General features: G+C 44.3%; 2 protein-coding genes across 4 annotated transcripts in view; both read right to left on the bottom strand.

The window, feature by feature from the left end:
* LOC103785522 (zinc finger protein 695) overlaps positions 1-7,550 on the bottom strand; it is a 100,920-nt gene extending 93,370 nt beyond the window's left edge. The window contains exon 1 of the mRNA XM_063608218.1: positions 7,423-7,550. Within this exon, the coding sequence (XP_063464288.1) occupies positions 7,423-7,425 (3 nt within the window). The 5' untranslated portion in view covers positions 7,426-7,550. The remainder of the gene's footprint in view (positions 1-7,422) is intronic.
* Positions 1-7,824, bottom strand: part of ZNF670 (zinc finger protein 670) — a 41,700-nt gene extending 33,876 nt beyond the window's left edge. The window contains exons 1-3 of one of the 3 annotated variants that reach the window (XM_055093750.2): positions 7,093-7,399; positions 2,747-2,854; positions 2,158-2,280 (exon numbers count right to left, since the gene is read on the bottom strand). Coding sequence is in view for 1 of the 3 variants with exons in the window: in XM_008968308.5 (XP_008966556.3) it covers positions 7,423-7,425 (3 nt within the window). In the remaining 2 variants the exon portion in view is untranslated. Of the gene's footprint in view, positions 1-2,157; positions 2,281-2,746; positions 2,855-7,092; positions 7,400-7,422 lie in introns of those variants that run through there. The other 2 variants (XM_034950314.3, XM_008968308.5) reach the window with 2 other exon arrangements.
* Positions 7,825-16,039: the final 8,215 nt, after the last annotated feature.

The raw sequence follows: 16,039 nt of genomic DNA, 5'->3' as shown, positions 1-16,039 counted from the left end.
TACCATTCAACCCAGCAATCCTATTACTGGGTATATATATCCAAGGGAATCTGAATCATTCTACCAAAAAGACACATGCATGTGTATATTCACTGCAGCACTATTCACAATAGCAAAGTCATAGAATTAACCTATATGCCCAGCAACAGTAAAATGGATAAAGAATATGTGGTACATATACATCCAGGGACTATTACACAGCCATAGAAAAAAGCAAAATCACGCCCTTTGCAGCAACATGGATGTAGTTGGAGGCCATTATCCTAATCAAATTAACACAGTGGCAGAAAACCAAATACTGCATGTTCTCACTTATAAGTGGGAGCTAAACGATGAGTACACACAGACACAAAGAGTTAAATAAACACTGGTCATACTTGAAGATGAACGGTGAAAATAGGGTGAGGGTCTAAAAACTACCTATTGGTTACTATGTTCACCACCTGGGTGATAAAATCATTTGCACACCCAATCCCACCAGTGATATTTGACCCATGTAACAATCCTGCACATGCAGCCTCTAAACCTAAAATAAAAGTTGAATAAGAAAAAAAGAAACTGGTGAATGATGAAGGTCTGAATATGAAGGTAATAAATTACATGCCTTAAAGTAATATGAAACCTTCTATACCGTACATTATTTATACTGTTATTTTTTAAATTTGAGTTATCTATTTTGAATTTTCATTAAAATGTAAGAACTCATTTATAAATTGGGTAAAATACCTATTGCTAAATATTTGTATTTCCTTTCACAGTTTTATTCTTTCTTTCTTTTTTTTTTTTTTTTTAGATGGAGTCTCACTCTCTCGCCCAGGCTGGAGTGCAGTGGTGCAATCTCGGCTCACTGCAAGCTCCGCCTCCCAGGTTCACGCTATTCTCCTGCCTCAGCCTCCCAAGTAGCTGGGACTACAGGTGCCCGCCACCACGCCTGGCTAATTTTTTGTATTTTTAGTAGAGATGGGGTTTCACCGTGTTAGCCAGGATGATCTTGATCTCCTGACCTTGTGATCTGCCCGCCTTGGCCTCCCAAAGTGCTGGGATTACAGGTGTCAGCCACTGCGCCCAGCCACTTTTTTTTTTTAAACAGGGTCTCACTATGTTGCCCAGGCTAAAGTGCAATGGTGCAATTACAGCTCACTGCAGCCTGGAACTCTGAGGCTCAAGTGATCCTCCCACCTGAGCCTCCCAAGCAGCCGAGACCACAGCTCCGCACTGCCATGCCTGGTTTTGTTTTGTTTTTTTTAAAGTTCAGGCAGGGTCTCATGATGTTGCCCAGGCTGGTCTCAAACTTCTGAACTCAAGTGATCCACCCACATCAGCCTCCCAAAGTGCTGAGATTACAGTGGTGAGCCACTGTGCCTAGCCTTATTATTTCAAACAAAAATTAATATATACTTAAAAAAAGAAACCACAGGCCAGGCTCAGTGGCTCACTCCTGTAATGCCAGCACTTTGGGAGGCCAAGGCGGGAGGATCACCTGAGGTCAGGAATTCGAGACCAGCCTGGCCAACATGGCAAAACCTCGTCTGTACTAAAAATACAAAAAAATTAGCTGGGCATGGCAGTGCATGCCTGTAATCCCAGCTAGTTGGGAGGCTGAGGCAGGAGAATTGCTTGAACCTGGGAGTCAGAGGTTGTGGTGAGCCGAGATTGTGCCATTACACTCCAGCCTGGGCGACAAGAACGAAACTCTGTCTCAAAAAAAAAAGTATATACATACACACACACACACACACACACACACACACACACACACACAAACATCTTTTTGGCACAGTATTAATGGTATACTAATAGTAACATTAAGCTACTAAAAACTCAAGAGGTAAAACTATGCAGCCATAAAAAAAGAGCAAAATTCTGCTTCATGATAGTTAATCTACAAAGAATAAGAAAAAATAATCAAAACTGCAGTCACATCTCTGAGCAGAAGTTAGAAAAGATCAGAACACCAGAACTGCACAAGGTCTGTTTATTCACCTGGACGGTGAGCCCATGACTTTAAAGTCTTATCATTTAAACTTAGCATAAAACAATTTATTCCAAGAATTATCTACGATTTTTTCAGGTCATATCACCCAATTCACTCATTTTTCAACCAAGAAAATCAAAATCTCACATTCAAATCATGGAATAAAATTCTTAAATACTTACCCAAACTGGAATGATAACCCAGCAAGATTTTATAAAGACGAACCCTGTGCTCAGTAGGTTAAATAGGTTCCCAAGCTTGGGGGCCACTCTCAAGGTGGAGATACAGCCCAAGGTGGTTCATTCCTAGGGAATGAGTGAAGGAAGCCTGAGCAATTGGAAATTTAATTCTGGGAGCTCCACACACCCTATTTATCCCCTGCTCACAGTGAGGAAATGCTTTCTTCTCCAGGGTCTCAATTCTCACCAGTGACCACTCTCCCAGAGTCAGGTGAAGGCTCTGATCTGTGAGTCCTTTTTCTGATACCAAATGTGTGGACTTTGCTGAACACCAACCAATTCTCCAACACCTACTAATTGTCCAACAATTAAATTCCAACACCACTCAGAGTCAACACATACTCCATAAGCTCACAGATCAGTTCCACAACACTGCCCACATTGCACGTGCCAGTTGCAAGCCTGAGGGACCCATCTACCCTTCTGACCAATTGCTCATAAGTCAGAGGTTCCCATCACCCCTTCCTCAGGTTTGATAACGTGAAAAACAACTATGCCCAGAACTCAGCAAAAACAATTTACTGATGTTTACCAGTGTATTATACAAGATGTGACTCAGGAACAACTCAATGGAAGAGTTGTAGAGGACACGGGAACATAGCAGGGGAAGATGGGGTGAGTAGGTAATCCTGTTAAATATCTGCAAGTTAAAAAACAAACAATAAAAACATTCTTTGTGTTCTCCAGGAACTGCTTGGTGAAAACAAACACCTTCTCATTATGACTTAGATGATGCTTCCTTTACGTACAATAAAGCCAGAAACAGACAGCGTAATTTTTTTTTCGCCTCTTAACTAATTAGCTGACCAAATTTGTCTTCAGTGGTCAGAACAAAATACTTGCTAACCAAATTTTACTTAAGTTTCCCTCCTTCCCTCAGGCCCCTGAACTCTGATATACCCTCAGCCTGAGCCAACATACAACCCCTCTTTATGCCTCTCCTGTGAACAGGCTGACCTCAGGGTGAAATGTTCTCCGATCTAGAATCCATCCGGCCCTCTTCCTCTCCTCTTTTTTCTAATCTAGTTTGCTCCTTCCTATGAAAGAAGGCCCTTTTCTGCCTAACCTTTAACATGCTTGCCACTGTTATACCCAGTGTTTTTCCTCATTGCAATACTTCAGAATAAACTCCCTTCTTACATAATTCTGAATTTACTTTATTGCAGCAGTTCCCCACCTTTTTGGCATCAGGGATCAGTTTCATAGAACACAGATTTTCCATGGATGGTGGGGATAGTTTCGGGACCACACTGTTCTACCTCAGATCATCAGGCATTAGATTCTCATCCTAAGGAGCACACAACCTAGATCCCTCCCATGCACAGTTCACAATAGGGTTCGTGCTCCTCTGAGATTCTAATGCCACCACTGATCTGACAGGAGAAGGAGCTCAGGTGGTAATGTTCGCTCACCTGCTGCTCACCTCCTGCTGCACGGCCTGGATCCTAACACTGACAGGTACTGGTCCATGGCCCAGGGGTTGGGGACCCCTGCTTTATTGAATAATGTCTAGAAAGAATGCCAGGACAATGAAAATTACACCCTTAAAAAGGGGATCCCATCCTTTCAATCCAGGCCCAACCACATCCACCTGTGAACACCAGATTTCCAGAACTCTGTAGCTTCTCTCAATATAAAGAGCTCCTTTCATGGCTGAGGTGAGCAGGCTGGGACATCTGTAAAGGGAGGCTCCCAAGGAAGAACTGAGTGAGGCACTTACGTTTAATACCTCAACTGGAAAAGCCAAAGTATCTATCCCTATCATATAATAAATATGTCATTTATTTATTATTTCCATGATAACAAATCATCTCCAGGAGTTGCCAACTCCTATCCCATAAAACTTAGCATTAAACTCCAATGTCCAGATAACAGGATAAAAAACAGGGTTATCCACTGTTATAAATTCTCCACCCTGCAAAAAGGAGGCACTGATGTTTTGATAAATATTTATAATTCACCAATTTATCTACAACACTTGCTTGTGGAAATGTATTCATTTTTCTGCAGCCATAATGGAAAAGAGATTTTTCATATTTTTCCCTGGTAACATTTTGATATAGTTTGGCTGTGTCCCTACTCAAATCTCATCTTGAATTGTAACTCCCACAATTCCCACACGTGGGAGGAACCTGGTGGGAGGTAATTGAATCATGGGGGCAGGTCTTTCCCCTGCTGTTCTGGTGATAGCAAATACGTTTCATGAGATCTGATGGTTTTAAAAACTGGAGTTTCCCTGCACAAGCTCTCTCTCTCTCTGCCTGCAGCCATCCACGTAAGACGTGACTTGCTCCTTGTTGCCTTCTGCATGATTGTCAGGCTTCCCCAGCCATGTGGAAATATAAGTCCTTTAAATCTCTTCCTCTTATAAATTGCCCAGCCTCAGGTATGTCTTTATCAGCAGCATGAAAACAAACTAATACACATTCCCAAAGCAAAGTCCTAGAATTCCATTGGAAATCTCCCTCAAAAAAGAACAGACTTGAGAAACTTACTACACTCACTCTTGGGAAGAAAAAGGTTAACAAGAATTTTTAACAAATGGAATATGAATAGATTTTTGCCCCCTTGAAATCCACCTCCTTCTTGTCTCTTTGGAAATATTTTTTTTTTAATCTTTCAAGCTCTCTGAATAAAACATATTTTAAAGTTAATGAAAAACTGAAACTGAACTAAGTGAATAAATCTTTTCAAGGCAATAAACTCAGGGAGGGGTCATGCTGGCAGAACACAGACATCTCTGGGTCAAGAGTCAGGTCAGGTCACTGCATCACTTTGGAGATCCTCACAGGCCCATTCTCCTCACAGAAATACTCAATGACCACCCTCCCAGGAGACACTGTACCGTGCCCCACTGTGTGCTTGAATTTTTTTTTTTTTTTTTTTTGGGACGGAGTCTTGCTCTGTCACCCAGGCTGGAGTGCAGTGGCGTGATCTCAGCTCACTGCAAGCTCTGCCTCCTAGGTTCACGCCATTCTCCTGCCTCAGCCTCCTGAGTAGCTGGGACTACAGGTGCCCGCCACCATGCCCGGCTAATTTTTTGTATTTTTAGTAGAGATGGGGTTTCATCACATTAGCCAGGATGATCTCGATCTCCTGACCTCGTGATCCGCCCGCCTCGGCCTCCCAACGTGTTGGGATTACAGGCATGAGCCACTGCACCTGGCCTGTGTGCCTGAATTTCTCAGCCCTTTTCTGCCTAAACTTTAACATGCTTGTAGCTCTTATACCTGGTGTTTTTCCCCATTGCAATACTTTAGAATAAACTCTCTCTTTTTTTTTTTTTTTTCTTTTTGAAACTGAGTCTCCCTCTGTCACCCAGGCTGGAGTGCAGTGGCACCATCTCAGCTCACTGCAACCTCCACCTCCTGGCCTCAAGCGATTCTCCTGCCTCAGCCTCCTGAGTAGCTGGGATTACAGGCATGCACCACCAGACTGGGCTAATTTTTGTATTTTTAGTAGAGACAGTGTATTGCCATACTGGCAAGGCTGGTCTCAAACTCCTGACCTCAAGTGATCTGCCTCCCTTGGCCTCCCAAAATGCTGGGATTATAGGCGTGGGCCACCACGCCCAGCCAACTCTCTTCTTACATAATTCTGATGATGGTGCTTTTCTGGTTCTTGCACCACCTCGCTGGGGTGGGTATTCCTTGTCCTTTGAGATAGTTTTTCTCCTTTCCCAAGTCCGAGAAAATCCAGAGCGCAGGAATCATTTCTAGATTTTTCCCTTAATACCAGCATCTGACTGGCTGCCACCAACGTGTCTCCAAGGAATGATGAAAACTGGGGTTGGAGGAAGAAAATCCCAATGCACCAGGGATTTGTTTTTTAAACGAAGAGTATACTAGGAGACGTCTCTCAACTCCAGGGCACCCAGATGCTGCCTGGAGAGGCTCTACTTCCATATTTTAAACTGTCCTCTGTGAGGAGATGACCCAGGAGAAGGTATTCATTAGACACTCCAGAGATCTGGCTGCTAAACAGAGGACCAAGAAAAGATATGAGGGTGGCTGAGGACATATCACCCTCTAAAGTTTCCAAAAGGGAACTTCACCCCAAAGATACTCTGGTAAGATGTGCACACTCAAAAAAGATAAAATTAGGAGATGCACAAAGACTTTTTTTTTCTACAATTAACTGTCAGGTGATTATTTTCTGCTTTCCACTCATGAGTAACGTTCAGAAATATTTTAAGAGTGAAAACAAATATTTTCAGAACGACTCACTACTCTAAAAAAAATAACACACTTCATCTGTATGAAATGTACAATAAAAGACAAATACTTGATAATGTTGCATTTGAATATAGGAAAAGAATTGGAAATTTAGGGTTTTACTACAAGCCCCAGAAGAGTTAGGCTGTGGGAACAGGGTCGTTGATGTGAGATCCTGTTGCCATACACTTAGAAATGTGGAGTGTTATGTGAAAATAATTAAACACAGGCACTAGGGAGACTGAGGTGGGGGGATCGCTTGAGCCCGAGTCCAAGACTCCATCATACACATGTACATACACACATGAATGAATAAACAACCAACCAAAAACGTAACTCATGCTTGTCTTGTAAATTAATAACTTAAAGGGAAACAAAACAGCCTTAAACAACCACGAACCCACCAATTAACCTCTGGTTACATAACCAGGAGATATCTGGCTGCACAGTCTATATGGGGTGACTACATAACTGTACACGATCAATTATTTAATTGGGTTTGCTTCCTCGGGTTCCTTACAAAAAACCCTTTCCTTCCCCAAACCACAAACCACGCTGGTGGCTTCCTAACTCACGACTCTGCTCAAATAAACTCCTTAATATTTTAACGGCGCCTCAGTTTTCTTTCTAACAGGAGAAAGGAGGATTTGGAGACTTCACAGACCACAGCTCCTCCCACGCAGGAACCCCGAACCCCAAGTCGGGACTCTCCCCTGAGGACCCTCCCGTCGGCACCGCACGATCCGAGGGAGATGCGGGTCTGCAGGGGCAGAGCTGCCCAGAAAGGGTTCCGGGCCTGGCCGAAGCGGCGGGGCAGGGACAAGCCAGGCGGCCCGGGGTCTGGCTGCGGGTCCAGCCCCGCATCCTGTGCCACTAAGGCCGCGAGGCGCCGGCGGAAACTCGGGTCGGCACCGCGCGGAGGTCCGGGTTCGCCACAACCGCTTCCTGCCGGTTCCCTTTTCCCCTTCCCGAGATACCTGGCCGGCACACTCACCATTTCCCAGTCTCCGGTGTCTGGGGTCCTCCCTAAGGACCTTCCGGGACCTGCAGGTCCCAGAGCAACAGAAGCTGCCGCGGGACCACTTGGACCTCCCAGGGATAAGGGGAAGGAGCAGCGGAGACGCACCGAGCTCGCCACATTCGCGCTGCCCAACACAAAAGCCCCGCCACGGCCCGGAAGCTGCTCCCTCCTTTCGCGGCGCGCTTGAGAGTACAGTCCCCTTCCCAGCGCCCGATTGGACAGGGCCTTAGGCCCCGCCCCTTCAGTCCTGAGTGACGGGAGATGCAATCAGACACGGCGCTGAGTGAGGCCAGGTTCTTTCCTTGCAGTCCTTTTCTAAGGCATGGATTCTGCCCTGTGCTGAGACCTGGCGCCCCCTGGGGGACTTTCCCATTCAAGCTTATACACAAGATTACGTCCATTTATGAGTAATATTTGTGATATTTACAATTGGAAACACTATGATGACAATTATTCTAAAATTTCAGATTTCACAACCTTCCTGGCCTCTGGTCTTTGGAGGAGGCAGCCTGAATTTTTTTTTTTTTCTTGCTTCTAGTGGGATTAGAGGCAGCTTGAATTTTGAAAAGACAATGTCCTCTCAGGTAGCAACGCCCCATAGAAATAAAATGTGAGCCGCGTGTGTTCTAGTAGCAATAGAAAAGAAAACAACACGTGAAATTGATTACAATGATTTATTTAACCAAATATAGCCAAAAATATTGTTTCAATATATGATCGATGTTAAGCTCGCGCCTAATTGAAGAGACTACCCAAACAGGTTAAGTGTGAGCAACAAGGCTAGTTTATTCACTCGGGTGCGAGCGGGCTGAGTCCGAAAAGAGGGTCAGCGGAGGGTCGTGGGATTGGAGTTAGTTTTATAGGTGAGGGGTAAGCAGTGGAAAGTTACAGTCAGGGGCCGTTTATTACCGGCAGGGGAAGAATGTCACAAAGTACATTGTCACAAGAGGGAGGGGTCACAGTGTCACTAGGCTGATTGATCAGTTAGGGTAGTGCACGTCACAACGGTAAAATGCTGCAAGGTTGGCTAATCAGTTACGACAGAAACTAGCCGTTTTTCTTCCTTTGTGGTTTTCCTGTTGTCCCGGACTTTCTGGCTCCAGGAGACCTTCTGGGTGTACACGTGTGGGTCACAGGGATCACAATGGCTTGACCATGGCGCAGCCTGCTCAGACGGCCTTACAATCGATATAATATTATTAATGAAGTATTTGGGTGGGTGCTAAATCCTTCAAAATCACTCTATATATTAAGCTTCCAGCATGTTTCAATTCAGACTGCACATTTGGATACACGTGTCTGGTTTTACCACTTAATTTTAAGGTTGTTCGATGGGTCCGGGAATGTCTGCCCGTTCCTTTCATGTAACTGTTCATTATTTATTGATTACTATTTCTTAATTTCACTTATCTCAGTGAGAGTTGCCAAATAGTGGTTTTCTAATTATTTTCTCTACAGGTATTAGTTCTCATTCTTCTATTAAAAATTGCGTTTTCTCATGAACTCTCTCCATTACATTAAAAACTAGCCTATTAGGAAAGGAAGAATAAAAGCTTGATTCTCCCTTTAATCAATTGTCATAATAATGACGGCGTGGCCTCAGCAAACAAAAAAAAGTGAGTGATTTTTTTCTAACCTTATTTTTTGTGTATTTAATGAGATTCCATACACTGCAGTCTGTATCTATTTTTTGAGCTCAAATTATACCTTTTTTTTTTTTTTTTTTTTTTTTTTTTTTTTTTTTTTTTTTTTGAGACCGAGTCTCACTCTGTTGCCCAGGCTGGAGTGCAGTGTGGCATGATCTCGGCTCACTGCAACCTCTGCCCCCCGGATTCAAGCGATTCTCGTGCCTCAGCCTCCTGAGTAGCTGGGATTACAGGCACCCACCACAACGCCTGATTAATTTTTGTATTTTTACTAGAGACAGGCTTTCACCATATTGGCCAGGCTGGTCTGGAACTCCTGACCTCAGGTGATCCACCCACCTCGGCCTCCGAAAGTGCTGGGATTACAGGCGTGAGCCACCGCGCCCGGCCAAATTGTCCCATCTTAAGTGAGGGGCTCTATACATTGCCTCCTTTGTCCTTGTACCATATGTTTTGAGAGCTTTCTTATTTTCTGGAGCAGACAGAAACTGTGTGCTTCCCTTTTTCTGTTATATACGTTGCAAAAAGATGACCATTTGGCATTTTCCTTTTTACTTGGCTTATGGCGTTTCCTAACACTCACAATATTCTGGTTTTATATTGTATCTTTATCAATGTTTTAATTTAATATTTCTTGGTTTTAGTCATAAGCCCGATTTATCCTCACAGCTTGTAGAAATATTTATCAACGTTTTCTTCTATTTTTATGTTTTCTTGTCTTTTTTTTTTTTTTTTTTTGAGACGGAGTCTCGCTCTGTGGCCCAGGCTGGAGGGCAGTGGCGCGATCTGGGCTCACTGCAAGCTCCGCCTCCCGGGTTCACGCCATTCTCCTGCCTCAGCCTCCTGAGCAGCTGGGACTACAGGCACCCGCCACCTCTCCCGGCTAATTTTTTGTATTTTTAGTAGAGACGGGGTTTCACTGTGTTAGCCAGGATGGTCTCGATCTCCTGACCTCGTGATCCGCCCGCCTCGGCCTCCCAAAGTGCTGGGATGACAGGCGTGAGCCACCGCGCCCGGCCGCACCCTTTTTTGTTAAAGGCATGTTAGGTAGGTAAGTATTCACTTCTTGCTTACGTGACAATTTTTGCCAGGTCCATTAGTATTTATTTCATTATTTTTGGCTCTACTCAAGCTGTGGAAATTTTGCTCTCATCTTCGTAAATTATCTCTTTTTTTTTCTCTTATTTTTAATGTTTTCCTTCTCTTTGGTGTTATGCACCTTGACTATTATTTAAGTAATTTTTTTGACACATTGCATTTCTGAATTCAAGGATTTATGTCTGATGTTCAATTTTAAAAACTTATAAATCACCGACTCTTTGAGTACTTACTTGAATTATTTTAATATAGTCTAGAAAAACAATTAGATTTGTTTTATTCTCTCTCATTTCACTTCTATGTTTAATTATATTTGTATTTTATATTTTTTCTCCTTCTACTATATTTATTTTGCTCAATATACCAGTTAAGTAATGTTCTCATCAGTTCAGAATAACTTAACATTTAACCCATATGTTGTATATTAAGCATATTAATTACATTTTCAATTATTTACTTCATATTTAGCTCTTTTCCAAATATGGCTTGTCAAGCGGAGAGTTTCTTGTTCTTTGCACACTATTATATTTTTTCTATTTCCCTCATTGTATTGAAAAACATTTTAAATGTAAGTTCTATAACTGTAACATAAGTTGTAATTCGGATCTCCCTTACGGGCGCAATCACTTTTGAAATGTCTGCCGTCAGCTTATGTGTTTTTCCATTTGCTTTATGGCAATGGGAAATCTACATGGATGTGGTATATGTGTGATCACCAATATATAAAAGAAACGCTTCCTTTTTTTTTTTGCATTTTTAAATTATACTTTAAGTTCTGGGGTACATGTGCAGAACATGCAGTTTTGTTACATAGGTATACACGTGCCATGGTGGTTTGCTGCACCCATCAACCCGTCATCTACATTAGGTATTTATTTCTCCTGATGCTATCCCTCCCCTAGCCCCCATCCCCCAACAGGCTCTGGTATGTAATGTTCCCCTCCCTGCATCCATGTGTTCTCACTGTTCAACTCCCACCTATGAGTGAGTTGAACCAAGTGGTCCTTGGTTTTCTGTTCTTGTGATAGTTTGCTGAGAATGATGGTTTCCAGCTTCATCCATGTCCCTGCAAAGGACACGAACTCATCTTTTTTATGGTTGCATAGTATTCCTTGGTGCATATGTACCACATTTTCTTTATCCACTCTATCATTGATGGGCATTTGGGTTGGTTCCAAGTCTAACATTACAACAGAATACTACTCAGCGATACCAAGGAACAAAAACAACTGAAGAGCATGCCCTAGATGAGCCTCATGAATGTGCTGAGTGAGACAGCTGGACATAATATCTTTTGTATGATTACAGGCAAAGTAAACCTATAGTAAGAAAAAAGAAAAATAAAAAAATCAGGACAGAGACAGTTCTGTGAAGAATATCAGTGTTAGTTTAATGGGAATAGCATTGAATCCAAAAATTGCTTTGGGCAGTGTGGCCATTTTAATGATATTGATTCTTCTTATCCATGAGCATGGAATGTTTTTCCATTTGTTTGTGTCATCTCTGGTTTCTTTAGCAGGGGTTTGTAGTTCTCCTTGTGCAGATCTTTCACCTCCCTAGTAAGCTGTATTCCTAGGTGTTTTATTCTTTTTGTGGCAATTGTGAATGGGAGTTCATTTATGATTTTGCTCTGTTTGACTGTTGTTGATGTATAGAAATGCTAGACATTTTTGCCATTGATTTTGTATCCTGAGACTTTGCTGAAGTTGCTTATCAGCTTAAGAAGATTTTGGGCTGAGACCATGGGGTTTTCTAGATACTGGATCATGTTATCTGCAAACAGGGATCATATGACTTCTTCTCTTCCTATTTGAATGCCCTTTATTTCTCTCACTTGCCTGATTGCCCTGACCAGAACTTCCAATATCTATGTTAAATAGGAGTGGTGAAAGAGAGCATCCTTGTCTTGTGCCAATTTTAAAGGGGAATGCTTCCAACTTTTGTTCATTCAGTATGATGTTTTCTGTGGGTTTGTCATATATGGCTCTTATTATTTTGAGGTATGTTCCTTCAATACCTAATTTATTGAGAGTTCTTAGCATGAAGCGATGTTGAATTTTATCAAAAGCCTTTTCTGCATCTATTGAGATGATGATGTGCTTTTTTTCTGTAGTTCTGTTTATGCAATGAATCACATTAATTGACTTGTATATGTTGAAACAAACTTGCATGCTAGCGATGAAGCCTATTTGATCGTGGTGAATAAGATTTTTGATGTGCTGCTATATTCAGTTTGCCAGTATTTTGTTGAAGATTTTTGCATGGATGTTCATCAAGGATATTGGCTTCAAATTTTCTTTTTTTTGTTGTGTCTCTGCCAGGACTTGGTATTAAAATTTATATGGAACCAAAAAAAGAGCCCAAATAGCCAAGACAATCCTAAGCAAAAAGAACAAAGCTAGAGGCCTCGTGGAACCTGACTTCAAACTATACGACAGGGCTACAGTAACCAAAACAGCATGGTACTAGTACAAGAACAGACACATAGACAAATGGAACAAATAGAAGGCCCAGAAATAAGATCACATGCCTACAACTATCTGATCTTCCACAAACCTGACAAAAATCAGCAATGGGCTGGGTGCGATGGCTCACGCCTGTAATCCCACACTTTGGGAGGCCGAGGTGGGCAGATAGCTTGAGGTAAGGAGCTCAAGACCAGCCTGGCCAACATGGTGAAACCCCCATCTCTACCAAAAATACAAAAATTAGCCAGGCATGGTGGCAGGCACATGTAATCCCAGCTACTTGGGAGGCTGAGGCAGGAGAATTGCTTGAACCTGGGAGGCAGAGGTTGTGGTGAGCCGAGATTGTGCCACTGCACTCCAGCCTGGGCAACAGAGCAAGACTTTCATCTCAAAACAAACAGACAAACAAAAACCTGGAATAGCTGTCTAGCCATATGCAGAAAATTGAAACTGGACCCCTTCCTTACACCATATACAAAAATTAACTCAAGGTAGATTAAAGACTTAAATGTAAAAACCAAAACTATAAAAATCCTGGAAGACAACCTAGGCAATACCATTCAGGACATAGGCACGGGCTAAGATTTCACGATAAAGATGCCAAAAGCAATTGCAACAGAAGCAAATATCGACAAATGGTATCTAATTAAACTAAAGAGCTTCTGCACAGTGAAAGAAACTATTAACAGACAACCTACAGAATGGGAGAAATTTTTTGCAAACTATGCATCTGACAAAGATCTAAGGAATAAAGAATTTTAGCAAATTTAAATAAGGAATTTAAGCAAATTTACAAGAAAAAAACAAACAACCCTATTAAAAAGTTGGCAAAGGACATGAACAGACACTTTAAAAATTTTTAAGTTCCAGGATACATGTGCAGGATGTGTAGGTTTGTTACCTGGGTAAATGTGTGCCATGGTGATTTGCTGCACCTGTCAACTCATCACCTAGGTATTAAGCCCAGCATGCATTAGCTCTTTTCCCTAATGCTCTCCTTCCCTGAATCCCACCTCCTGACAGCCCCCAGTGTGTGCTGTTCCCCTCCCTATATCCATGTGTTTTCATCATTCAGCCCCAATTTATAAGTGAGATCATGCAGCGTTTGGTTTTCTGTTCCTGCGTTAGTTTGCTGAGGATAATGGCTTCCAGCTTTATCCACGTCCCTGCAAAGGACATGATCTCGTTCCTTTTTATGGCTGCATAGTATTCCATCGTGTATATGTACCATATTTTTCTTTATTCAGTCTATCATTGATGGGCAACCACCTGACCCATCCCGCCCTGTTGTACTCACACCTGCGATTGCCCCTCTCACCCACATTCGATACCAAAGCCCTGGCCTTGTCACAGCTCCTGGAATCCAAAGAGCCCTGTGCCTCACTCTCCTCATCTGCAGCATGAGTGTCTCCCTCCCACCTCCAGCCTGGCACACAGACCCCAGGGCCAGAGACCCAGAGCCATTTTGATGGCCCAGCCCCTCTTTCATCCCGAGGTGACCCAACCCTGGATTTGACCCCAAGGAGGTCATGCCCCAGGTCTCAGTCCCTCACCTGCCTGTTGAGCGCAGGGCTTGTGTGGGAAGCAGGCCTCACCCCCAGCCAGCCTACGTGCCTGGAATCTGGTCTCACCTGTGTCTTAGAGTCATCCTCCCATCTTCCTCACCTCCTGAGGAGGGAGCACCTGTAATGCAGGAGAGGATGTGAGTGGGCGGGGGCCCTGAGGCAGCCCACGCCCCGGTGCCTGCTGCTTCTCAGCTGGGGGAAGGGACTTTCACCCCAAGGGCTCAGGCTCTGACTCGCCCCAGGAGGACCCTAGGCGCCCCTCACAAGCGGGAATGGAGCCCCTCAGGCAGCACCTCCTGGGGGTCCTCTCCTCTCTACCAATGACAAGCAAGACCTTCAGGGTAGGGTTGTGGCAGCCACACCTCCAGAGACCCCTTGGCTGCTCCTGGACCACACAGCTGCTCAGGGAAATTTAACCTCTGGCCCCCTCCACACAGCCCGCCATGACCCCTGCAGGCACTCACCTGTCACTCGCACACAGAAGGGCACAGTACACATAACCTGGGTGAGCCGCTGCCAGCGGCTGTTGGCCTCAGCGTTCTCTTGCAAGGCATTCAGCACCAGCAGCCACTGGGGCCCCATCAGAATGCAGTTCAGGACACCAGCCCTGCCCCAACCTTGACCCAGACAGTGGGTGGCATGGGACCACCTCTGGGTGGGTGGCAGCTCAGCTCTAAGGTATCCCTGCTGCCAAAGACCAACTGTTCCTGCTAGTTTGAATCTGGCCACAGGGTCTCTGTTGGTGAGACAGATGACCATGAGGCAGACACCCTGAAATCTAGCATGACAGAGCTCAACGCCCCCATGAGAGTCACCATAGCACCCAGACTTTGCAGACATAGCAGCGAAGGCCACAGCAGGCCCTAAGTGAGGAACAATCTGACCAAGATCCTGGGGTCCTGCCACACAGCCCTTTAACCAGGCACTGGAAACTGTTTCCCTAAAGAGCCAGGAGTCAGTATTTTCAGCTTTGCCAACTGATCCTTGCCTCGAGGATGCAACTCTGCCATGGCTGCTCGACAGCAGCCCTCTGAGACAGCCTGTGAAGAGGTGGGCATGACGGCAGCCCCATAACACTCTACTTAGGGACATGGAAACTTCTCAGTGCCATAAAGTATTATTTTTTTATTTGTTCAACCATTTGGAAATGTGAAATCCATTCTTGATTCATGGACCACAAGAGCAGGCAGGGACAGGCTGCCCCTTGCCGACCTCTGGAACGAGCTTAGAGAAGGAAATGACATGCTGGGTGCGGTGGCTCACGCCTGTAATCCCAGCACTTTGGGAGGCCGAGGCGGGTGGATCACGAGGTCAGCAGTTTGAGACCAACTGGTGAAACCCCATCTCTACTAAAAATACAAAAAAAATTAGCTGGGCATGGTGGCGGCTGCCTGTAATCCCAGCTACTCCGGAGGCTGAGGCAGGAGAATCTCTTGAAACTGGAAGGCGGAGGTTGCAACGAGCTGAGATTGCACCACTACACTCTAGCCTGGGCAACGAGAGCAAAACTCCGTCTCAAAAAAAAAAAAAAAAAAAAAGAAGGAAACGACAGGCTGGGCCAGCGCAGCCTCCTCACAGCAGATTCACTGCAGGACGGGTCCTTCTAAGCAACCGCTTCTCATCCTTCATCTTGGCTTCAAGTGCAGTTCAGGTGGAGAAAGAGAGAACAGAACTGGCCTCAGCAACAAGAAGGAAGGAGATGCAGGGTCAAGCAGCAGTGTGGATCCATCACACTCAACATTCACACCAAGCGGAGCATAGGCAGGACCAGCCCAGCGGGGGCTGAAGTGGAGGCTCTCTGGGGTGGGCGATC

The sequence above is a fragment of the Pan paniscus genome, chromosome 1 (assembly GCF_029289425.2).
Source record: "Pan paniscus chromosome 1, NHGRI_mPanPan1-v2.0_pri, whole genome shotgun sequence".
Lineage (NCBI taxonomy): Eukaryota > Metazoa > Chordata > Mammalia > Primates > Hominidae > Pan > Pan paniscus.
Note: the sequence above shows the minus strand (reverse complement) of the source record. Positions and strands in the feature narration are given on the sequence as shown.